The sequence below is a fragment of the Numenius arquata genome, chromosome 7 (assembly GCF_964106895.1).
Source record: "Numenius arquata chromosome 7, bNumArq3.hap1.1, whole genome shotgun sequence".
In the NCBI taxonomy this organism is placed as follows: Eukaryota; Metazoa; Chordata; class Aves; order Charadriiformes; family Scolopacidae; genus Numenius; species Numenius arquata.
Window position 1 is genome coordinate 58,385,958 of NC_133582.1, and position 26,597 is coordinate 58,412,554.

At 36.9% G+C, this 26,597-nt stretch overlaps 1 protein-coding gene across 6 annotated transcripts in view; it reads left to right on the plus strand.

Moving 5' to 3' along the window:
- DGKB (diacylglycerol kinase beta) overlaps nucleotides 1–24,906 on the plus strand; it is a 323,154-nt gene extending 298,248 nt beyond the window's left edge. For all 6 annotated transcript variants that reach the window (XM_074150986.1, XM_074150987.1, XM_074150990.1 and 3 more), the window contains 3 exons: nucleotides 9,823–9,943; nucleotides 11,849–11,909; nucleotides 22,455–24,906. In XM_074150986.1, coding sequence (XP_074007087.1) covers nucleotides 9,823–9,943; nucleotides 11,849–11,909; nucleotides 22,455–22,562 — 290 coding nt within the window. In that variant the 3' untranslated portion in view covers nucleotides 22,563–24,906. The remainder of the gene's footprint in view (nucleotides 1–9,822; nucleotides 9,944–11,848; nucleotides 11,910–22,454) is intronic.
- Nucleotides 24,907–26,597: the final 1,691 nt, after the last annotated feature.

The window sequence follows — 26,597 nt, forward strand, 5'->3', positions numbered from 1 at the left end:
GAGTCAGCCCTGGGCAAGGACTTTGCTTTTGTAATTCTCTGGTACCTGAAGCATCGGGAGTAGTGTGTGTTCAAATTGGTTTTTAGTAAAAAACTGTGGCAGTTTATGGCAGAACTTCATCATCAAACAAATTATAACCAGATCCTGGTTTCCTTGTAAGTCATCTTTTCTTGGTTGGAATGAAATAAAGTTTGTTTTTTCTATTTGATACTGTTCGGGACCAGAGCACTAAAAATACTTGAGTCTCACTACTGTGATACTTGGAGCTGACTCTGTGAGAAGAAATATGGAACTGTTCTGTAGTTGTCTTGGTCATGGTTATGGAAATACCTTTTCTTCCTATGTGTCTTGAAAGTAACTGTTGAAAAAAGCTATTGAAAAATAGCTTGATGTCAGCCATGAATACTTACAATATTAAAGTTATAATCAGAAATTTATTTTTGCTTGCTTTGTGAACCTTTAAAATTTCTTTCCATGTAAAGAACATCAAAGCAGACATTTATTTTTCTTTCAGCTCTGTTAGAGGTAACTTTCTCCTTTGGTTTCTCCAGTAACAAAGGTTTCTGCATATCCCAGAACTGTCGTCTTATAAACCAGTAGTAGTACCAAAAAATACTGATTTTTTTTTTTCAGCAATGTTTGTAGTTCTGATAGGAAGAAAAAATATCTGCAATTACTTGTATGTAACCAGATTAGCTAGCAGAGACCAAAATCCACAGTGACAAATTATGAGAACAGAATGAATTTAAGGAAAGTAAGCATTGGAAAATCTGCTCACATACTTGGAGCTCAGTCCTGGAGGTAACAAGCACACTTGTTTCCAATCAAACAATGAGTAAGTACAGGGTGTATCACTTCTGCAGGCCTTTGCCTCCACAAAGGAGCCAACACATGTGGTAATGTTGGGGTGGTAGATTTAGCAGAAAGACGGCTTCAGACACACTGCTAAGTTGACCAAGCATGCTAGCTTGTCTCCCAAGATCCCTCTTGGGGACAATGGAGAAGAACATGCTCCCCCAGAAAACCAGACCTCTTAGCCTTTTCCTCCGAATGACTGTCTGGAGAAAAAAGATACCATATTTTCATCTGCTTCTTCTGTTTCTCCTCTGTCAGGCTTGTCAGCCCTTTGTGAATGTCCTGGAAATCCTAGGCCACCTCAGACAACACAAAACACGTTTAGTTTAGTGGGAAACTAAATGAAAGCTTCTTTACTTTCACTGAGTGCAGGAAGTTTAGGAAGATCTCTGATTTACTTAGATGACACAAACACCTGCCCCAAAGTTGGCTGAATTTGATTCAATTGCCTGAGGCTCCTTCTGTAGGAAGAGAAGGTGTGGACAATGTTTGTAATTGAAACTGCAATCCAAAGTGTGATTGTAGCATTTATTTAATTAAATTAACCCAGCTACTGAGAGAGTGAGGGCACAGAAACTTCGGGTGCCAACCAGACACTAAGAACTTGGAGTCTCAGCAAGCTCACGTAGACTATATTGATGCCATTACTGCTGTTATTTCTTTCCTGTTAGTACCTGTACAAGTAATGACCTTGGATGTCTCTACCATGCTGAAGACACCTCCTCCAGCTGCCGTAGAAAAACATAACCTTGAATACTTTAATGCAGGCATTCTAGACCATCAGAGAAATGGCTAAAAGTGATCTATGATACATCTCATTGATTTACAGAATCCTTTCCTGGGGTTAGGCTCTTAGTTAATAACTAACAATTGCTGTTGTTCAAACCAGTATCCAGTCTGCACACTGGGATCTCCAAGCACCATGGAATACTAGTGTGGTAGAGGAAGCAAATGGAATTGGTTCTCATGAAGAGAAAGAGGGATGAAGATCATCTTTGGGGGTTTTCTGAGCTCCTGGACCAAAATCACTACTACTTTAATCAAAGGGAGTTTTAATACTCATGTAAATGGAATGAAGATTTCTTTCTGGCGGATAACTAAAAAAACTCTTTGGTGGATAAATATAGGGATAATGCCATTATTAGAGTTTGCTACCCTGCAGAAAGGGAACATTTATCCCCTGTTAGTACTAGTCCTCTTAGAAATGTACAAATCAAAGCTGGTTTTCATTGATTAGATTTCTACATTTCCATCAATATTACTGTATTTTTCTTTTCTAGGCTGTGGCATTTTTATAGGCTAATCAAATATCCAATATTACTAGGAGCCATTTAAAGTGAATGCCAGAACTACTAAGGAGTAATTTGAGAATTAGATCTATTTTTGTGAGTTGAAATGATCTTGACTTGCTCATATTGTATTGTACCTGATGCTCAGTAATATGATAGTACCAATACAAATAGAAAGATATCCGGTTTGAAGTTCTTAAATATCTGTTAAAAGTGGTGAGCAGTCCAAGCACATTAAAATTCCATTTTCCCCCATACAAGTGTTTGCTGCAGATGACCCCCACTGATCTTAAATATATTTCTGTATCTGTAACTGAATAGAGGTTTTCCGTACAGCATGTTCTAATGGTACTCTGGCCTTTAGCCAACAAGGCACTGAATAAGGCTATTTTTAAAATACAGAAACTGGGAACAGCTGCAGCAATCAAATTTGATAAAAACAGAGAGGAACTTTGCTTTTTTTTTTTTTTTACGGTTTGTCCAAGTTTAGACTCCTTTCATAGAACAGCTTTTGTTCTGTTGGATGAAGGGGGTATAAGAGTAACACAGTAAAATCCTTTTGAACAAATAACTTTTAAAAGAATACAGATTAAAATAATAGGGGGCTTTTTGGTGCAGCAGCATGTTCAATGCAATTGTACCTCAAACTATTGGAAGAATAAATCTGTAAAAAAAAAATACATTTTGTCTGCCAAGCTTTACCATAAAAGACTTACCCATAATGATCTCCTGAACTGGAAGATGAAACCTCTTGTTTCAAATGTTGCACATCTGAACACTGGTATTTGGGAGTAGGTTTTGGGTGGAAGTGATTTAATTTGAATGCTCTGGGGTGGGTTGTTTGGGTTTTTTTTATTTTTCTTCTTTTACTATTAATCAAAAAAGTTTCTAGCAAGAACTCTCCTCTCCTTCCCCCTGGTAAGCTGGGGAAAAAAAGTTCACTTAAGGAAAAATTTTACAAAGGCCTTCTGTGCACACTAAAAAGTTTCATAAAATATTTAATTATAAGGACTGATTCTTCCTTGTTTGCCCTCCTATTTTTTGGGAAACTTGTCATTCAGTGATTAATGAGAGTCAGGAGATGATTATATACACCAAAAAAATCCATTACACAGTAGTAGGCTGAGCTGTATCTGTGAAATAATACCATCTGAGGACGGAGTCTCTGTGCTAGACTGATGCAAGGCGCAAGATCCTGGGTGAATCTGGGCCCCACTGAAGTTGGTAAGAGTTTTGCCACTGCATTCGGCAGAGACAGGATGTTATTGATTGCATTCATTTTAAGTGTCAAAAATAGCACCCTTGCATTCTTACCCCATTAAAGCTATTTAGTGCGTCATCAATTCAGATGGTGGAGAAAAAATGTACAGAATTTCTCACATGTGCATAAATACGGGTATATATCATACGTGTGTATGTCCACATAGGTATAAAATGTGTGTGCATTTTTGTGTGTGTTTGTATATATAAAATATCTACTCAATTTATTGTCGCTGTATCTGAGTATCTCCCCAGGGTGAAAATTACAGCAGTGATATATCTCCCTTTCTTCACGCTAAGAGGCAGGCTTAGCTTGTTTTGTTTTGTTTTGTTTTATTTTGTTTTGTTTTAGGAACAGGAAAAAAATAAGAGTTGAGCTGAGAATCAATACTGGTGTGAAATAGATGTATAGAGCCACCTGAGATTTTTAATGTTCACAAGGAAACTCGGCAGTGCAAAATGCTCAAAGCTGGTTCAAATACTATAGATGTAGGACTTGATATGTATCCTCAAGGTCAATATTAAGAGGGAGAATAGATTTTTAAAAGCAGAGGGTTGAAATTCAGGAGTTGCTGATTTAGTTCCTGTCTCTGCCACAAGCTTCATGTGTGATCTTGGCCAGGTAAGTTCTGCAAACTCCTGTGCTTAACTTTACTCCTGTGCTTAACTTTACTCCTGTGCTTAATTTTACGAGGTGTCAATAATATTATGGCTCTTGTGGGTCTGCACACAATATATCCAGCTGAGTACGAGAACAAACCTTTTGCAGGACCTAAACTCGGGTATGTACAATTTTCACTTTGTAAAATGGGCGTAATAATATTATTTCTCCCCAATGCTTCATCTGTTTGATTTGTCTATATCACAAATTCTTGGAAGCAAGTCTTTTGTTATGTGTCTGTGAATCAGTAACAAAACAGCACCTTGACATCATCTGGACCTCCAGGTACAATTCTGATATAAACAGTTCTAAACATTGAGGCATATGTGACTTCAGGTAGCTTCCCTAAAGCAAAGCATAACAAAAAGCAGGACGTACAGATTGCTCTTGATTTACTGGTTTCTTGTAACCGGGAATCTAGAAAAACTCTTTCATTTGAATTCAGGATAATACTGTGACATTAAACACATTTTTAGCATTTTATCAAGCAGCAGTCCCTATCCCCGCATATGGAAGCAACCCCACATTCCTGCATAATGGGAAACCGTAGATTTAATGCATGCCGTGTTCTAGGAAGATACCGAAGCATTCGTGTGGTGCGGAGCATTGAGCTCAGGAGTGTTTTCAGGGAACCTCTGGCATCATAGCAGTTTTCAAATTTTTATCCAGTATTTTAACTGGAGCCAAAAAAATTTCCAGCGTGATGATTACTAGGGTTTGATTACATTTAGCAAGCCAGGGTTCCCCTTCTCTTCGAAGACAAACTGCTGCCAGAGACAGATTTACCACTGACCAACAATGTTCTTATGCAAATGTGCCTGAGTGAGTGCAGTAACCCCAAGTTATAATAGACTCATTCAATCTCTTGCCAGGACAGCAATATTTATACATTGCAAAGATAAATTGGATATCAAAACCAGTTCCATTACAGAGGGAAAGTTTGCTATGTAAATCAGCATTTCTAATCACACCATGCTTCTTCCCACCCCCTACCCCATTTTGCTTTCCTTGCTTTATCTTCATAGATGAGTTCCAAATGCGTTTCTCTCTTGTGTGTTCACTTTGAATATTGAAGCGTTCGGCTAACGCCAAGCTAATGGATAACGTAAACTCCTCACTAGGAAACTTTAAAGTTTCCAAGCGTGTTTCTTCATGCCTTGGGGAAGTGCTATAAAGGGCTTACGTTCATGTATAGTGTTTTGTCTGCCGCTTGTGCAAGTTTCTGTTTGGACTTCACTTTCTCCTGCTGCCTGATGGGAAGAAATGGGCGGTCATCTCCCTAGTGACTTTATCTCCCCATCAGGAATGAGTGGAAGGGGTCAGATGCCCCTCTCTGTGCTAGTCACCATCTGCTGACAGCAGCACTCCCCTGGGAGGGCCGGCTTTGTTTACTGACGGGCTAATAGGAGGAGACACGTGAAGTACTTTGGTTTGTGGAAGAGGGCAGGAGAGCCATGGTGCTGTGAAAACATTCCCACACACTCTAATGGCTCATTCGAACAGAAAACAAGTGAGAGCCTTCAGCTCTTTCACAGAGCTCAAAGTAGAACAAACGGACTGACGAACCCCAAGGCACCAGTCAAAAAACACTTTCCTAATGCACTAATGCCGAGATGCTCTCCATGATAGCTTACCTGTGAGACTTCAGCCCTCATTTAGGCAGCTAAATGACCCGGCTCAATGGAAAAGCTGCCCAGTGTCTGGTAGTTGCTGTTGTTTGCCGTTATTTGCCAAGTTATTTTTTTAAATCTAGCCTTCAGTTTCCTAAACCTAAACCTCCTAAAACCGGTTATAATAGGTGAAGTAATCATTGGAGAATTGTATCAGCACAGTCACCAATTGATTATTTTCTCTTTAGAAAAAAATCTGTAGAATGCAGAAGAAATACAACATGACTAAAAAGAGATACATTTTTTTGTTCTATAGTTGGTAGAGGCACAGACACACACACACACGAACTGTGTGTAACTTTAGAATATAATTTGAGGATCGAAAAGTGACTTTCTGCATTAGGTCTTAAACAGTCGGAATACATGTCATGGAAAAGTCCACGTTATAAGCTGGTTTAGGTGGTGAATGATGTTTAGTGAACAGCAGCATTCATTATTCTGGTCTATAGATGATAAGATGTATAAGAAGACAACACCAACAGTGATACTAGTGATACTAGTGATACAGCGATACAACTTGTGAACCCACAAGTTCGTGTAGCTCAGTATCTGATCTCTAACACCAACCTGTGTTGATGATTAGAAATAAAGCATAAAGAGAGCAAACTTATAGTGATTCTTCCATTAAGATACCCTACCAAGTATGTACCAATTTGTGATTTAGGGAATTTTGAAGACTAGTAAGACATCATGGTGTAACAAAGTATTATGTAAAAAGGATTTCCAGCTTGTTCTAGAAGGGCTATGAAACTCCTTAGTTCTTGCATTTTGAGAAATATTTACAGTACTGCCTTCACCTACTCTGTGACGCTTATTATTTTCACGTCTTTCCTTCATAAATGTCTTTATTTCCTGAAGGGTCCTAGTCTATAATTTATTTTCATACAGAAGCTGCTCCATGTTTGTTGCTCTGTCATTTCCAGTTATTTTATATCTTCCTGTTCATCGCTGAGTGGACTGGAACTACAAACTCTGTTCTGTATGGATGTACCAATCATAATAATTGATGATATTTGATCGCTATTGAGCATTGAGCTGATATTTTCATAGAAGTAGCCACAGTAACACCATAATCTTAATTCCTGCAGGACAGTATTAATTGTAGCTCAGCAAAATAAATATGCATGTATATATGGACATATACACGCAGACACACACACTCATATTTATTTTCAAATGTAATAGACATGCATATAACACTCTACATTATCTGTAGTTAGCTCTGTTATATGTAATTAGCTCTGTTTCCCCTCATGGGCATTAAGTTACAGTATTGAATTTTCTGCCTTTGTATAGCCCCATTACTCAGTAGTGTAAAATTCCTAAACTTTTTTTATAATTGGCTTTTGTCTTTACTTCATCGAATCCTCAGTAACTCACTATCTATCTCGATTTCCAGATTATTTAGGGGTATATGTTGAGCAGTACAGAGGCCAGCACAGATCTTTCTGAGAAGTCAGTGATAACCTTCCACCAGAATGAAGAATGACTTCCCCTTTCCTATCTTTTAATTTAATAGAAGACCTGATCTCTTTTAATAGAGCTTAGTCTCTTTCAGAGTCTTTGGTGGGGACCTTTTAAGAACAAATGTAATCCATTCATTGATGTCTTGACCCTTTATATTCAACCAGTGTACCTATAGTCGTGTAACATCTTTGAAGAATGGGACTAAAATACATCCACTCCCTTTTCCACTTTTTCTCACTCTGAGTTCTTATCAAAGTCAATAAAGCTTAAGGATTTTTTTAAATGGGTATGACTATGCAAAAGCATCACGTCAAATATATTAGCAAGGGCAGGAACACGTACTAACCCTAAGTTGATAATTGCATGTTACATTTGCTTTAGTTTTTACTGCTTCTCAAGGAAGGTTATGTCTAATTTAAGCTTGATTCTAAAAATATTCGTATTTGGCCTAAAATAACCCCACTTTGGGAATGTGCCACTGCAAATGTGAAGTTTTTGAAAAGGCTTCACTTTTCTGGTAGATCAGAGTATTGTTCAATTCCATCTTCCAATGTTTAACATACCACATTTTTTGAGATGTGCGGTGTAGATCAAAGGGCAGGATTTGGCCCTTGGTTACCTGCTGTTACTGGCACTAATCTCACAGCTATTGAAAAATGATGCATCAAATTTATATCACTGCAAATGTCACTATTCTGAATCTTGCATATGTTGCCTGGGCTGTCAGTAATAAAAATCTGTTCTTAATTATTCTCCCATTTGAAAAATAATAATTTTCTAATAACCCAGTGAATAGGAATTTGATGTTTTCTGTGGCTGGAAACATTTTAATGATTTAATACATCTATAAAGTTCTGTGTGCTTTTATAATATAATAGCTTTTGCAAATAGAGTAGGACTTTCCCATTTCAATCCCTGTGGCTATCAAGAACAGCAGAATTTGTTTAAATCTGAGTTAAGTTTAAAAGTGAGTAACTTAACGAAAATATTTTAAGAGAAAAATAATTCAGCATAAAGCCAGACATACAAAATTGGGTTTACGTGTGTTACATGTTAAATGTATAGTTAATATTAATCATATTGTGTGTTTTAATCTTTTGTACATATTATTGTTTTTCCTTAATACGAAAGAATAGGGTTTATTTTTGGGTTGTTACTATTATATGGAACTGACTTCACTGTGATGAGAAAATTAAAATAGCAAAGATTATTAAGAAAGTATAAGAAGAAAAATGAAGGCTTTGGATAGTATCAGATTTTTCTGGTTGGAAGCAGAATAATCCAGACCATAAGTCCTATTTGCTTTTAATACTTTTTTACCCCCTATCACAGTACGTCTTTCAGTTAATTACTTTCATTCAAAGCCCAAAGAAGTGAACAGAAAAGACTCCCTTTGAAACTTTGGACTAGGCTCATAGATATGATAATTAGCATGAAATTCTACCTTCATTAAAGGTTGAAGGGTTTACAATATACAAAGAGTAATGTGCTCTCCTTTCTTTGTTTTTTCAATGTGATGGTAGACTCTAACATTTTAGCTCACTGCTGTGCTTCACCAAAGTGTAGCTTTTGGAAACACGGATATTAACAGCCAATCTATAAAACACACATAATATACAGCTAAAAAAAAAAAAAAAAAAGTTTCTTTTTCTTGTCCATTTGGTCTTGGCAACATGTATTTAAATGAGAAAATGAGAGCATATAAAACATCTCTTACAAAACACCCTAGCTGAGTCTGGATAATATTTCATTACCTTGTTTGGTTGCTTCTCAAACCAGACTGCTATATTACTGTTTAGGGTTCTGGTTGTATCTCTGTATCTGAAATTCTAGACAGAATTTGTCCTTGCTCCTTGAAGCCAAGCAAACTAATATTTATTTTGCCAGAAACGTTATTTATTTTATTTTATTTTAAGTTTAATGCCAAAATGGTATGTAATCAAAAAGCAGTGAGAAACAAAAATATATAACTGGGTACAAACAAGCACTACAAAGTTCAGGAAATCTAGATGAATAGTTTCTGGTGTAAGGTTTTTTCCTGCCCTTTTTGCATTGAATCTGTGCACTAATTGAGACAAAGATCCAATGCAAAAAATAATATGTGGTCTTATAATTAAATACTATAATAATGCATGCACACAAAGGCTGAGTTAGAGTTGTACACATCATCTGGAAAGTATTGTATAGAAAAGAATCCAATAGGGTCCGGAGCACTGACTTTACCAGATTTTAAATATCTATTGAAAAAATAGACAGCATAAATTTCTAAACTGCAAACATCTCATTCTATGAGTGTCAAATCACCCAAATGAAGGAGTCTCTCCTAGTTTCTCATATAATAAGATTATTTTTTCATTATTTATGTATTAAAATAAACCATTGATATTATTATTGTATGTTAGAATAATTTTGGTCATGCTGTTTTAGAATGGTGTGACAACAGGCCCAGATTTGTCCAACCTTAAAGCTGCAATCACTTCTTAGGAATCATCATTTTTGCCAGTTCTGTTCTCCACACCTTTTATTATCAGTTGGTCTTCTGCTGATAATTCCTGCTAGTCAGGATGACCCCTGTCAAAATCTTGTCCAGACAAAACACGGGTTTTTTCACCTTTTGCAGATCTAAGTGACCAACTTATGGAAGTGGTTGGTCTGGAAGGAGCCATGGAGATGGGACAGATATACACAGGCCTGAAAAGTGCCGGAAGACGGCTTGCCCAGTGCTCATCTGTTGTCATCAGGTATCAGCGACTTTCCTTTGCACTGCACTGTTGTAGAGAAACTAATAGTCATAATTACTGTATTTATTTGTTGTGAAAGTATTGGGTTTGTGTATGAAATGCATCTATTCCATCCATATTCTATGCCCATACATCTTCCTTTCTTTAAGCATGTCAGAAAACTAGGAAAAGGGCGTTTACATTCAGTCTCCATGTAACATTTCATCCTATGAAGAACTATTTTCAACCATTTGGAGCAGAAAGAGTAAGGCAGGAACATTTTGGGTTTTATTATTGACATACACTCTGCGCAATTTTGAGCAAAAAGTCATTTAGCGTAACTTTGACACATTTTAACCCATTTGTAATGCATACCTCACCAGGGAATAGTAGCATGTAATTAGTATTTGTAAAGCACTTTTTTTGATCTGTAGAAGTCAAAGTGCTCTGTTTTTAATTTATTTGTTGTTTACTGAACACTGACAAGTTCACTATTAATAAATGTGTTGGTATGTGTAAGCTGCTAATGGGGGATCACAATAATTTAGTTGTGTTTTATAATTTACTATGCTAAAAGTGATCAGAACATTCACTATAGAGGAAGCTTGGATTAGGACTTCAGTAGAAAATAATTATTCTAACTTTTGGATTAGATCAGGACTGTAAAAGAGAAATTCTTTGTTGGTGAAAAATTTCTCAGGAAGAATTTTCCAATATCTTAATAAAATCATAACCTATACAATTATAAGCCCCAGAAGTATAAAATGAGCATAAAGCAGAAGAGCAGCAATAAAAACTTTAAGAAAAGAAAGTAGGATTTGCCACAGTGCCTGGCATATTTTTGAGACTCTCCTTAAGGAGTGGGTGATGTTGACTTCAAAAGTACCTTCTCCTTTGGGTGAGGAAGAGAAATAAGATCACAGAGAAGTTTCAACCTTCTCTGGATACCAAGAGATAATTTTTATAATCTCACATCAGCAGGACCACAACTGCAAAAGAATCAGAACCCTTCCAAATGTGTAAAGTGAGATCTCATTGAACATTCTTCCCTTCCTTCACTTACGGCCATAGATGACAGTGGTGAATCCCATGAACTGTTTCCAATAATGTCCAAGCCGGAATTTCCATTGACCAACATGAGTGCTCAATTGACTCTTCTTTCCACTATTAGATTTATCTACTCAACATTTTTTCCAATCATCTTATACATAAACTATTATAATACAAAAATATACAGTTGTAAAAGACCCAAAAAGATCATCCTTTCCCCTCCCCCCCCTCATTTTTCTATACTTTTCTTAATGCGGTATCCAAAACTAGATACAGAAGCTGCAGCTTTATGTTAGAATCAGTGGCCCTTTACTAACAATTTAAATTTGTAACATGGTATGTTAAAGCCTCTGAATATACAGTACAACTGTCACATGATGTGAGTGCTCTGTCTAACCCAGAATTAGACACAAGCATAAAAACATCTTTTACAGTTCTAATAAAATGGTGATGATAGAGCTAAAATTTATTTCTTATTTCCTTTGTGGTAGTCAGTCTAAATTATAAAAAATAGAAGGGGTTCCTTTGTCTTTTCAGTTAATAAGGTTTATTCTTGAAGTTCTTGAATAATTCACTCTATTTCACAAATTACAGACTATTCTCCCATGGAGAGTTGCATATTACTACCAAGATGTGTAAATGTTTGCAATGCTTTTGCTTTATGTGTTGAAAATCAAACTAAGCCTACTAAGTGACTAGGTTACTTTTGTAAGCATGTTGGGTCATACTGGAGAAATTTAAGGATTTCCATACATGGAAATTTAAGGGTAAATCAGGATTACATGTATGTGCCATCACTTCTATTTCTCCTTCATAAATACATTTATCAGTTTTGTCTAGTTACTTTTACTTATACTATGAAATATATCGCCTTAGGACCAGCAAGTCTCTGCCTATGCAGATAGATGGGGAACCTTGGATGCAAACCCCTTGCACGGTAAGAATACTGGGAATACTGGGGATAACAGGATACTAGGGGAAGAGACCTGAACAAAAACTTTAGGAACTTGTTAAATGAGTAACAAAAAATATTGATTGATTTATTTACTTTCGCTTCTTCAATGACAGAGAATTTTTCGGTTTAAAAGACCACCATCGTCATCAGCATTAACTCAATTTACTTAAGTAACATCTTCACACACTGTTACTATATAGTTCAACACCCACTACGTTTCCAAGGTATGATGCCTGCTTTTTTCCACAGGCTAGGATGGAATAAAAAGGCATTTATTTCAAAAGTTTGGAAAATATTCAAAGGGCGCAGTCCCAACATCCCTTTACCCAATGTGATCAATAATCTCTGTTGCTGAGGAAGAGCCAGTATTAGTTTTGATGCTAAAATGCATAAAGTAACAAATTATTCTTTAAAAAATCAGGAAGATTTTCCATTGTGCTTTTGAGAGTTCATATCAAGGAGGTTTTATTTAAAGCTGAAGTCTTGGCTGTGCTGATTGAATTATACAATAGAAGTAATATTTTAAAAAGCCTTACAGTTTAAAGGAGAAATGAAGAAATTATTTAGTCTCTTGTTTGAGTGCCCATGCATATGAAGTAAGAGCAGGTAAATAGCAATTGGGATAGGATAGGATAGGATAGGAGCGGAGCATACTCAGGGGAGGTTCTTCAGGTAACTGTTTACAGACAACATGAGAAAGGTGTAGCTCTAAGAACTCTCCATGTCCATCTCTCATCTCAATTATAGAGGCTAACTGAGAAGTTTGAGAAGATGTTGAAGAAATTTAAGCTCCTGATTGTTGAATATAGTCATAGAAACATATTTTGATGTGCAATTTTACTAATTTTGTTTCCCTAAAGAAGACCTGTGGTTTCAAGTAGATGAATTGCTGTAGCCTTGTAGCTTGTAAGTATGACAGAACAGGAATGTGACAAGGAAGAAATCCCACTACAGATGGGAGCAATTATCCAAACCATGGTACTGGATCACTTTCATGAACTTTACTTCTGTAGTAAAATTAAGGGCTACATAAAAAAGTAAAATGGAGCACCTTCAGCAAGGTCCTAACAGGTGTGGCAGCTGATAATGTATGGGTTAGGATGAAATAAAAGGGTTGTGATAGTTCATGTTTGCCAGATACACCATAGTGTACAGCTGAACAGCGGGGAGAGTGCCTGAGCTCTAATTCTCTAGGGTAAGTGCTCAGATGCTGCAGTGAGTGGAGAACTATGTGAACACACAGTGTGAAGGCAGAACAGTGGGCATTTTATGAGATTTATTTCAGGAAACCTTTTGGAGTTAAGAGATATCATTATCTTTGCCTCTTCCACAGCAATGGCTCAGTGCAGATCAGCAGTACTGAAACCAGCAGTTACTTGTTCAAGAAAAAGACATGTAATTTTTCAGTTGCCAGATTACAGAAGAGAACTTATGGAAGGATGCTGGCAATAACATGTGCTTTTTTTTTTTTTGTCTTGATTGCTTGCTCTGTTCAAAATCCCTGCTATCTGATTGATAATGCTAGCAGAAACTGCCTGCACGATTGAGGACAAACCTGGAAAAAAGAGACAGTTCGTACATTTCAATTACTGCCTTGAGGAAACAGTAAATTATTACTGATAATTACTGCTGTCCGGTTGAAGTACCCTTTCAAAGGTGATAGAAATGGCATATACTTTTCTGTGGAACCCATCCTTTTTGCTGTACCACTGCTAAGAGAATATACTCTGAGTTACATAAGAAAACCATACTGCTGGATGTGTTTATTTCCTCTGAGAAGAAAATACATGAACTATTTGTCTAGATGACTGTACCTCTAGGAATTTAGATATAGAATTACTATTTTATGTTATATTATTCGTTTTTCAGTAAATGTTTTTTCTCTGCTGGGGAGCTTAATGTGTTTATTGCAATCATTCTTTGCATTATTTTACATCTGCCCTGCTCTGTTTTATACATCTTATTATTAATTCCTCCTCAGATGATGACAAAAGTGAACATTAGCTTTCTCTCAACTGAAGTTTAATAGTGGATTTCTAAGTTTGCGCTTCTGAGGGGTCTTTCGAAGCCAAAGTGTATTTGATTACATAAGTATTGGGATGATATCTCAATGATGTGTATCCAAAACTAAAGTCTGAAAAAAAACATAAAATAAAAATAAATTATTGTATGTAGCCAACTATATAACCAATTATTTGAACATGCAAGAGCGCAAATTTCAGAAAAAAAAAAAAAAACAAAAACAAAACATGAGGAGACCAATATAAAAATCATGATGTTTTGTCTTCTTTAGAGACAAAACTGCAGTTTTCTCTCCAAAATTACCTGAAAGCCAGTTTTTAAATGGCAAAAATTGTGATGATGAGATAAAGAAATCATAGAATCATAGAATCATAGAATGGTTAGAGTTGGAAGAGACCTTAAAGATCATCCAGTTCCACCCCCCCTGCCATGGGCAGGGACACCTCCACTGGAGCAGGTTGCTCAAAGCCCCATCCAGCCTGGCCTTAAACACTTCCAGGGATGGGGCATCCACAACTTCCCTGGGCAACCTGTTCCAGTGCTTCACTACCCTTACAGTAAAGAATTTCCTCCTAATATCTAATTGAAATCTCCCCTCTTCCAATTTAAAACCATTACCCCTTGTCCTGTCACTACATCTCCTGACAAAGAGTCCCTCTCCGGCTCTCCTGTAGGCTCCCTTCAGATATTGTTAGGCTGCTATGAGGTCTCCCCGGAGCCGTCTCTTCTCCAGGCTGAACAACCCCAGCTCTCTCAGCCTGTCTTCATAGGGGAGGTGCTCCATCCCTCTGATCATTTTCGTGGCCCTCCGCTGGACCCATTCCAACAGGTCCATGTCCTTCCTGTGTTGAGGACTCCAAAGTTGGACACAGTACTCCAGGTGGGGTCTCATGAGTGCAGAGTAGAGGGGTAGAATCACCTCCCGCGACCTGATGGCCACACTTCTCTTGATGCAGCCCAGAATCCGGTTGGCTTTCTGGGCTGCCAGCGCACAATGCCGGCTCATGTTGAGCTTCTCATCCACCAACACCCCCAAGTCCTTCTCCTCAGGGCTGCTCTCCAGCCATTCTCCGCCCAACCTGTATTTGTGCCTGGGATTGCCACGTCCCAGGTGCAGGACCCTGCACTTGGCCTGGTTGAACTTCATGCAATTTGCACGAGCCCATCTCTCAAGCCTGTCCAGGTCCCTCTGGATGGCATCCCTTCCCTCCGACGTGTCAACTGCACCACCGAGCTTGGTGTCGTCAGCAAACTTGCTGAGGGTGCACTCTATCCCACTGTCCATGTCTCCGACAAAGATGTTGAACGGCACTGGGACCAGTGCTGACCCCTGAGGAACTCCTCTCGTCACTGGCCGCCAATTGGACATTGAACCATTGACCACAACCCTTTGAGTGCGGCCATTCAGCCAGTTCCTTATCCACCGAGTGGTCCATCCATCGAACCCATGTCTTTCCAATTTTGAGACCATGATGTCGTGCGGGACAGTGTCAAATGCTTTGCATAAGTCCAGGTAGATGACGTCTGTTGCTCTGCTGTTGTCCACCAAGCTGGTGGCAGTATTGTAAAAGGCCACCAAATTTGTCAGGCACGATTTGCCCTTGGTGAAGCCATGCTGGCTGTCTCCAATCACCTCTTTATTTTCCATGTGCCTTAGCAGAGATTCCAGGAGGATCTGCTCCATGATTTTGCCAGGCACAGAGGCAAGGCTGACTGGCCTATAGTTCCCTGGGTCTTCCTTTTTTCCTTTTTTGAATATTGGGGTTATGTTCCCCTTTTTCCAGTCAGCGGCAACTTCACCAGATTGCCACAATTTCTCAAATATGATGGAAAGCTCATGGAAATCCATGAGTTTAGTTCCTTAGGAAACATGATTTTTCAAGAAATCAAGTTCAACCTGACCAAATTTCTCCTGCTATTCCATTGTGCATATTAAGCATATTAAGTCCCCGTTATGTATGGGATGGGATGCAGGCTGTACATGCAGGCTTGGAAGTCTGTTTCCTATAGAAGAAATCAACAAGTTTATCTTTGCTACTTCTCCTTTCTGACCGGAAAAAAAGTTTTATACAAATAGCACAAGTTGCTGACATCTGTCCCTTCTCATGCACATAGAGACTGTGTTTCCCCAAAGTGATGGTGTGGGCTCTGAGAATATATTGTGTGACGCGACAGATAATGCAGTGATCTGTGATTTTTCACTCCTGTGATCAGTTTTAGTACTAAGGAAATTGTTGTGTGCTTCTTTTAAACATGATCTTCTATTGCTCGTGCACCTAGCACCCCTAGGTGAGAGCAGGAACACGTCCTGTAGGTCCCATGCATACTTAAAAATGTGAGTCTCTTGGTCTAAAAATCTGTCATCCAGAATTTTTCAGCATGTTGAAGATGTGCAGACTGCAGCGTCTGACAAAGTCACTCTGCTCTGGTACAATAAGACGCGGAATCTGAGTGTCAAATTGTATTGTTTTCCCTGTTTTTTATAGAGGAGTCTTTGGGAGAAGGAAAGATGATAATGTTAATGTTATGTTAAACATCTCGTCTGATTAGCTGAAGAGGAAATTCTATCAGAGCTCTCCCAGACAAATATAGCAACGTGAAAGATATCTATGGTTTCACCTGATCTCCAAACAGGTCATTAATAGTAATGAAACTTCAAAGACTCTCAAGTTAATTCAATAAACTTCTAGCTTTAGCCATCAGGATTTTTTTTAAGAAAAGTAATCTTTCAATTTAGCTACATAAATTATTAGCATTGTTTTGAAAAAATCCATAAGAATATTCCATCTTAATTAGAAGTAACTGTGATTTCAGTTCTTTCATCTATTCCTGACTTGCTTGGCATCGTATCTGACAAAGTGTCAAGCTGCTAGCAACATTAGATTAAAAGTAGAAGACAGAAATGTCTATAGAAGATGCAAGAATATTGCCTATATGAAGGAACGAAAATGAAAATCCATAGTCAGAGCACACCTAATGGATCGCCAGAAATGTAGTTTCATAGACATCCGAAACACATAGTATTTTTAGAATTATTTACTGATAGGAAAGCTTGTAGTAAGCCATTTAATAATGAAACAGAAATAATATTTCAAAATATTGTAATTTGAATGCACCTTAGAAATAAGTTTTGAATGAATGAGTGGTTTCTCTCTAGCCCTTCCTTTTGTCCCTAGAGATGTGATGAGCCTGAGCACAGAGGTCCTATTGAAGTCCTACCTTTATAGTTAAATCCAGAGAGAAATAAGAACTATAAACAACAACAAAAAGCTTTTAATAATGATCTCGATAGACCAGAGCTGGATGAGAAAACTCAAAGAGAGTCACAGATTTGCTTTTGTGTAGATCCATTGGCTCCCACACCCCACAGATAACATGAAGAAGCTGCAGCTGTATTCTGGACTCCGTAAAGTATTTTTAATGCAGAGCAAAGAGGAACTGGGTCCTAAATATGGTGGCTGATTATTACATAGTTAACCCCTAAATGAAAGTCAGCCGCTTGAAAAAGTTTTTGGTGTTACACTAAAATGCTACATCTTTTGCCCTTTTGAGCAACAATGTGGATATATTTCTGTTTCAAGGCCAGCGTGATTTATTGAGTTTCTAAAACGCTATAGTTTGCAGCTGGACATTATTTTTTGTGCTCACGGGTACACTGCACTTAGTTAGTTTTGTTTACCTATGCATATTTTTTCTTAATTTCACAACAGTAGTTTTTGTAATTGACAAAGCAATTTACTGCATGTGTGCTTTCTGCACCCCAGACAAATACTCTAACATGTAATGCACCTTTCTTTCCAGTTCAGATTGTTAAGAAAAGAATTAGTTGTGACTAATTGCCAATTAATTTGCAGTGGTTTTAGGGAGGAGGGGGGGAAAACAATTGCACCTACTAATTAAAATTTAAAATATTCCAAAGTGTCATCTTTAGGTGTCTGTGGAATACATAATTTCCATTTTAGTTCTGCACTGGATCTGTAACAACCCTGAGCTTGACAGCTCTATTAATTTAAAACCTCAGTGATACCTATTAGTACAAAACATGAAAAAAATGCCATTAATCATTTATTTTAATTTTGCAGCTCTGTCATTTTCTCGGTATGTTTAAAAATTATGATGACACTGTAATGTTTTCCAATCTACCTGTGTGAAGGGGAAACGGATCACACTACTTAGGAGAGAGACTAGAGTATAATATTAGAGCTTAATTAATGCCAAACTGATTAGATGTGATTGCACTTTGCACAATAATATTGTTAAGAAATTTATTTAAAAGACGTGTTGCGTAACGCTATATTTAAAACAACTGGTCTAGATCTGAAGAGGTTTTGACCAAAATGCCACAGAATGCAAGTCACAGGTTTAATTTTCTTTAGTGCTGCCTACATTCTATAGGTCTTATCCATATCATGATACCCAGTAAGGGGTACCCATCTATGGAAAGACAATAGTATTTGGTGCTCCTGTAATATAGAGGTGTCACATCCCTCCCTTTCCTGTAAGTGGAGCAGCTTATCGGCATCTAGATTGTGAGAAAACGCTTATACCCTCAAAACTACCATCCAGGCCCTGCTGATAGCATGGAAAAAAGTTACTATAAACTAACAGATCCAACCTGGTAAGTTTTATTCTGACAGTTTTTCCCCTCTGTCCTTACAATACAGGGTTTCTTTCTTTAACATTAATCGAAATATTATAAGCAGAACTGATGTTCTCTTTTTCCAGTTTTCTATTGTCATTGAGCATCGTAGTTAGTACCTGTATTTATAGCACCATGTTTTGTATTAATACTAAATATTTAGGCATTCTGTAAAGTCAGGAACAGGAAGGTAACCAGCAGATGTTGTAGAAGAAGGAACACAAAAGCAAAATTGACTGACCTAAAAGATACAGTTTTCACACTAAAATTATTGATGCTCACTGCATTTCGTTTAGTGGATGCATTGTATTAATGTAGCTTCAAGGCATATTTTGAAACTCTGACCTGCTCCTGAAACAAATAAATGTCTTGTTTATGCATTTATAAATATCTTCAGTATCACAAATTCAGGCTTCTCCTCTTTCAGAAAATTTGCTGTTGACAAATAGGGAGCAATTACCATCTCTTCTTTTAAGAATTATGCTCTTTTTTAATTAGATCTGGTGTTCCTTCCCACAAATACATCATTGGACACAGTTTCTAATACTGGCAAGGTGATTTCAATATTGCAAATGCAGTATTTTTCTGCTAAACCTATTTACTAGATGTACCAGCCCTTTAAATTTCTGTGATCCTGAACTCATAGGATAAAATCCTGGCTTCAGTTAGTGGATGAGAGTTTTGCCATTGGCTTCAACAGTTTGAGTTTAGCCTATAATGTTGTGTATTGGGCTTACAACAAACATCCACAGTATCTTGGCAATTCATGAGAGCATTTACTTTACCCCTAAATGGACTTTTGTTATTTCCTCATTTTGCCTATTTTTAAATATAAATTTGTGCCAAATATGCCAAATAGAACTTTTTTTTTTTTTCTCCAGCAGCACTTCAGGCACTTCCCTAATTTATGTTTAAAATGTCCTCCGTATTGTTTGTAAGTTATTAATTTTGTAAGTTAATAATATAATCTCTTTTTTTCGCACGAGTGTGTGTAAATCACAGATTCACCCAGGAAGAATGAAAAGCAAAAAAATAATGGGTCTTATTCAAAGCTTTTATAATTGTTTGCTTCTGTTAAAACAGACATGAGGTTGCTTGCTGAATGAAACTGAATGGTAAAAGTTAGTCTTTAGACACTCCATGTGCATGCACATGGAAACTATATACCTATCTAAAAGTAGCAATTTCTATATTTTTAACTAAACTGAATCTTGGTTACTTGTAATTAAAGATTTTTGTCTTTTTTTTTTTTTTGTCCATTTCAGTCTCCCATACAGCACTTTCAGTGTTTAGTCCTACTTTGACCTACATTATTTCTCTTCCCGAGACCCTTAGTGCTGCTTCCCATCTCAAAGCGTGTACAAACGCAGCACCAACGCTGGCACTGCTGCCAGCATGAAAACAGAAGCAGAAGTGAAAGTCCAGGGCACAAATGCAGTGTCTGAGTCTTGAGAAAGACAAAATCAGCCTGTTTCAGTCAAGGTAGTGCAATGGTCCAGCCTCTGTTACAAACGTATTGATCTCTTCTTATCACCCAAAGATTAGATTTTTAATATTTTTTTTTTTTTCCAGCAGGAAAATAAGGAATCAATGGTTATCATTGTTAACCAATGCAATGTTAACATACACTACCACGCATAGGTGAAAAAAATGTTTACACTTTATTTTTGTATTTTCAGAATGTAAAGTGTATGTTACACCACTGGAATCGTGCCAATTTATAACAGTTGAAAATACATCTTGGAGAAATGCATATAGGACTCCAGCCCGATGTGCATGAGTGGTTAATCATGTTCAGGCATCTTAGCTGATCTCAGCTGATAGGATACAACATACTGAAGAGGTCATGGTCTCTGAAACAGATGGCTCAAGCCAAAAAAGAACATTAGAAATGATAAACATTTTCTCAATATGTAATTGCATTCATCCTCAGCAGCATTGAGCAGCCCCAATCCAACGAGCAATCTGTATGGGGTCTCAGGATTACCTCACCTCTTCATACTAAAGCCATCTTTTGAGCTTTGCTCTTTTATTCATTTTAAGATGGAATTACTATGATTTACCTCTGAAAGGAAACTCTGAGGCCATTCCTACTGCCACATCATGGCCCAACCCTTGCAATAAACTCAACCCTTATGGCTCTCAAAGAATTCACTCACAGCCACTGCAAATTACTTCATGTATTGATCCTCAGGATCAGGTTGATGTCATCACTGTTCCTGAGCCCCAAAATATGTCTTATGAAGCATGTGAAAGCTACTAAAATCCTTGAGGCAATTTTTCAGGGCCAGATCATCAGCTGGTATAAAGTGACATCAATGGAATAATGCCAATTTACCCCAACTACAGATTTGGCTTCCAAAGTGGTGCCTGAAGCAGAATTTCTTGTGAGAAAATACGTTGATGCCAGTCTTTGCAAGCGAGAGTTATTATCTGCATGAAATTAATCTAGGTTGCCAAAAAAAACCCCCCGTATGCTAAATTTGATACTAATGAACAATGTTGACAAAAAGAGGTCATGTATGAAATTTGAGACTAATGAACTAAGGTGGCATGGAATGAGCATTTGGAGAGTAAAGCAAAGGCTCTAATAGAGTTAAAACAACCCACTCATTCCATTGAGATTTTGATGTTCCTGTCTCTATATATTGTAAATTTCCACCCCAAGAAATGTCCTGATCTATATTTTAATGAGCCTCTCCACGTGACATACATTTTTTTGTTTCATTACTATTAGTGAATGACAAGTGAAGGATATTCATTTTAACTTGAAAATGTCAGGTATGCACTTTAAGAGATATATTTTTCCAGTTTTTAATGAGGTGGTGTTTCTTTTTGAAAGAAACACCCATCTCTGATGTGGGTACTATGCAGGTGACAACTGATATTTAATAAGTGATGGTTCTTGTATTAGTCGTAGTTCACTAAAGAAAATGTCTCGGATTGCTTTTGAAAAACTCTTAGCGTCACTAGCCCAAAGGCAAGATGTGACCTTTTTATTACATAATGAGAATCATTTATTATCTTACAATGTATCTTAAAGTCACAGACAAAATGCCACTTTGATAATTGCTTTCAATTAGCTTTGAGCATAGCATACATTCATAAAATGTCTTCTCTAATTTAGACTTGAATTAGAGAAAATTGCAGACATAATCTACTTTAAGGTTGTCTCATTTAAGGTGATTCGTAGTTTTATATCAAAGAAATCAAAACGGGTGGCTTTAGAGCAGCCTTACAAAGTTTTAAATAGGCTTTTCAATATTTGAGTCTATTCTATTAACAATTAATTAACAAATTAGTATGCTACTTCATCTTTTTTGACCTTTTTTGTGTATTAACTTTTGACTTTCATTCCTAATGGTTGTTTTTAAATTGAGCAGTGTCCTGTGTTAAAAGAGAGATACAGCTTGATTAGATGTATAAGTAAAGCATACAAAGACATAGCTTACATCTTAATAATAGGCAGCAGCTTGGTCTGTCAGCATGTATGTCCTTTCCAACTTCTAAATTCTTATTCGTCTTGTAGATATGTAAAATATCAACTGCAAGCAATAAATCGCACACTCAAGAAGTAATATCACATATTGGCATGCATTTTATTGCGTATGATTTTTAATATTGATTGTGTGTATAATTTAAAGTATTTGTGGAAACATACTGCATATAGATGACATATTACATAGTGATTACATATAGATTGTTTTACTGCATATGTTCCATCATTCATAAAATATATTTTCTTTTCGTCTTTGATTAAATGAAGAAGGTTTGGAAGTCACATATAAAGATAATTCAGGCATCTCAGATACTTGGAATTGAACTAGCTCAAGGGATAACTCTGTTTTTCTTCTTTCTTCCCCCAGATAAAAATTACTCACAAGAACCAAGCCCCCATGTTGATGGGACCTCCTCCAAAAACCGGTCTTTTCTCTTCTATCATCAAGAGAACAAGGAACCACAGCAAGGAATAAACCTACGTAGTTTAGTTTTTAGAAAACCAATTAGCTTTGTTGGGCTTTGGAATATTTATGCTGGAAATCTTTCAAGGATTTTAGAATATCTTCTACTTGCAAAATCATGGATTTTGGTTTAACAGTTTCCGTGACTGAGCTGATGTAAAACTATGCTACTAGAAAAAAAATATTGTCACAGTTTTGTAGGCATTTTGCATGATGAAAGCAGATGTTTACATAAAGTGATACAGCATATTTTTTGTTGCATGCGTTACCATTTACTAATCTATGGGCTAATTCTGCCATGGAATATGGGAAGAGAATGCCATGGGTATTTTGATTTTGTCTGTCTTTTCCATTTCAACTTTTTCTACTACGATGCTCACATGCCATACGTTCACAGTATCTATTGAATCAGACATCTTCACATCAATAGCCAATTAGACCTGTTTCAAAGTAAAGTTTATTACAGGTCTCATTAACCTGGGCTTTTAGTTTATCATTTCTTTCTACCCTGAGAATGTTTTTATTCAGCTAAGCATTAAAAGCTTATATCTTATTCTGATAACTCCTATGTATGTGAGTAACTGTACCTGCTGAAAACGCCTAACAATGTGTGCAGTATTCAAATGATCATGATTATTCTTGTGTAAGTTTTTGTGAGATTGGAAGTCAATGCAAGTTTGAGCAAAAACTATAAGGCTAAGGAGATCATGCTAAGAGTGAAGATAATAACACTTGCAAAGCTACCTATTAGTGTTGTTTGTTGAAACACTAGATTTATTTTAACGAGCAATACATTTTTGTAACATGGCAAACTTTAAATCATTCTGCACATTGACCGATAGCATAGTGCATATGCACACAAATAACCAAAGCTCATGCCTAATAAAGTGCATTTCCCACCAAAGATTTAGTGAAGGATGCTTCAGAGAAATGGGTTAATGCATAATTAATCAAGCTCACTGGAGTAGACTCACTTCTGAAAATTTACAGTTCTTTTGATTACGTTGGCAATGTCCAGACAAATGTTGGGGTAGGAAAATACATTAAATTAATTGCAAGTAAATATTCACTTTTCATTTGTTTCATAAGTTGGTAGACATAGACACGTATTCTAAATATTGAGACATAGGCACCTACTCTAAATTTTGGAAAATAAACTTATATCTAATTTTTGTTGCCATTATTATTTATAAAGTTATGCCATCCATAATTTACTCATCCCCTAAATTAATTTCTTAAGGAAAGGATAAACCGTTATCTATTCCCCTTTTGTAGTCTGCTGTCTGGAATCAAAACATTTCTTGTCATAAGTTTTGGGGAGGCAGTTGCTCAGGTTTTTACTTTCTTAGCCCTCTGAGAGACTTCCTAACAGCTTAGAAATCATAATACAGGGATTTGTCTGAGGTTTGCACAGCACTGTCTAATGTTGAAGGGAAGTCCAAGAATGGCAACTTTTTTCAGTCTCTTGCATATAAACAGTCTCAATTGAAACTTTTTGTGCAGTCTTAACTTTGTTCTTTGTTCGGAGTGAGCTGCTTCTCAGCTCTGCATGTCTTAAGTTCTCAGAGATTTCACCGAAAAACAAAGAAGGAAAAAATAAAACTTTGCTTGAAATGCATGATTTCCCATTTTTATCTAGACTTTAAAACATTAATGATTTATTAAATCTATTTTTCTATTGATTCATTCATCCATTAAAAAAATAGTACTTCATCATTCTGTGGTGCACGATACTGTGCATGTATTTAAAGGAAGTTACTATCATTTTTTCATCAGTATAAGAATTCAACAGAGTCCTAATTTATATAATAGATACTGAAATAAAAATCAGTATATAGTTGGTAAGGATTACGTCTTTGGAATATACAGTCTGTGTTCTGTAAACATTAGGAGGTAAATACCAATTAATGTTATGTTCAGCATTAGGTAGAAAAATATGAGGGCAATTATTTGCTAAAATTAAGATCTTGTAATTCCCCATTCTTGGGTCCAGTGGTGCTGACAATTACAGTTACCGCAGGAGTAAACTATTATTTTTCCTGTGCATTGCAAACTGCAAACACACACACACAGAGCATTTGATGCACTTCTTAACTGCAAACATGCATACATATAGAGCAAAGGATATTTGCAAAAAGAAGGAACTTGCTGACATAATATTACATAAAGTGTACATTGGTTTTATGAATTATGGTTATAGGTGATAAATATTTTCACATAACTTAACATAGGATTTTCTACCAATGCTCTCAAATTTTTGTGGCAAAAATGTGTTTAACAATAATATATAATGTGCTCTCTATGATTATCTCATGAACATTGTAACTCTGAAAATAAATAAAATTATACATAAGCTATTATTTAATAATGTATGCAATTTTAAATGTGCCAGTCTCTGCTAGAAAGTTGTTCACAACACACTTTTTCATACGAAGAGGAATAGATGTGTTCATGTAATCACAATTACATACAATTCCGACCAGATGTATAAAAGGTAAATCAGATCTGTAGGTCAGTATGTATCAAATTCTCACTGTGGCAAAATGTAATGGAGCAGCCATTTTACTATATTGGCACTTATCATAGCAGCGATGGTCAATCTTTCTATTAATCTTGGTTGCTTGCTTTTTTAGAACGGCCTCTAATAATTTAAAATTATGGCCAGGTTGAAAGTATTGATGATGAAGAGAAAAATCTCAAGAGTACATAAAACATAGCATGAAAGAAAAATGCTTGATTTAATGAAAGAGAACTTCAGAGGATGGGGCCTCTTTATTTCACTTTAGTATGCACAGAATTAACATCATGAAATTATACATTGGTGTATGAAGTGAAACAAAGAATATATGCATGTGTCTTCATGCCGCTGAAATAGATGCACTCTTCTTCTATTGACTGAAGAGTAGTAGCTGTAAACCTATCACTGTTTACAGTGAAGCATTCTTTGAGGCCTCATTAATGACATTTGCAATATAAATGGGAATGATACATAGGTAGGAATTATATCTGACACTGGATTTGCAAATTTTCATCTCCCTGCTAGAGCATCACAGCTGGGCAATGTGCTGAGGACAGAGCGTGACGTCTCAGGAAGGAATCTTAACCTCTGCAGTCGGTTAGCACCGCTCTCACTTGCACGAGTTCCCGTTAAAAGGAGGTGGAAGCAGAATTTGTTGCTGAGGCAAATACAGAATTACCGTTTCCAGGACTTGCAAGATATTTATATGTATATCATCACGATTATTTAAAGCTAGGGGGTTAGACCTTGTGATTTAGGTTTATTGGTGTGTGCGTGCTAGGTCAGGTAACACGCTGATGTGCTTAGGACTTTGGTGAGATAGGAAGCACCTGATATTAGTTTCTGAAGCAGAAGTAGATGTTCTATAACACTTTGTCACTCTTATCAACTCTCTGGTATTACGCGTAAATCGCAGCAATGGTTACCTAGTATCCAAAATTATTTAACGCAAATAAAGTCACAGAGTTCAATGTGTTTCAAAATACCAGCGTAAGAAGTAATATAGTCAAAGAAAGTGTGGGTTTGTTATAATTCATGTAAGAAAAGGAGAAAAAGACTTTTTTTTTTTTTTTTGTATCTGTAGATTAATATTTGTTGCCTGAGATTGTAGCTATTCAGTGATTATTAGTGATTTAGGGTACTAGTGCTATTCTGTGCCCAATACAGTGTCTTCACCCCCAACTGCCTTCTGGGGCCTGTAATTCTGAGGTACATCATGGCGAGACCAAGGCTTTCCGGCAAGAAGTCACTTCAGAGATGTGTTGTCCCTCACCTCCCTGGAAGAGTGACTAGAGAGAATGGCTACAAAACTGGGAGGGGGGCAGAAATCAGGAATAATGATCTCTACACATGAAGCAGGAGAAGATCAGAGGCCTCTGCTGAGGAATGACAAAACAGATGCGCAAAGTGATCTGTGAAAGGAGTGGGTCGCTCCAGGGCAGCCCAAGCAAATGGTGGTGCAGGGCCAGGGAAGCCAGGTGAAGGCACTCAGGGCTAATAAGCAATGCCAAGGAAGTGAATTAATTAGA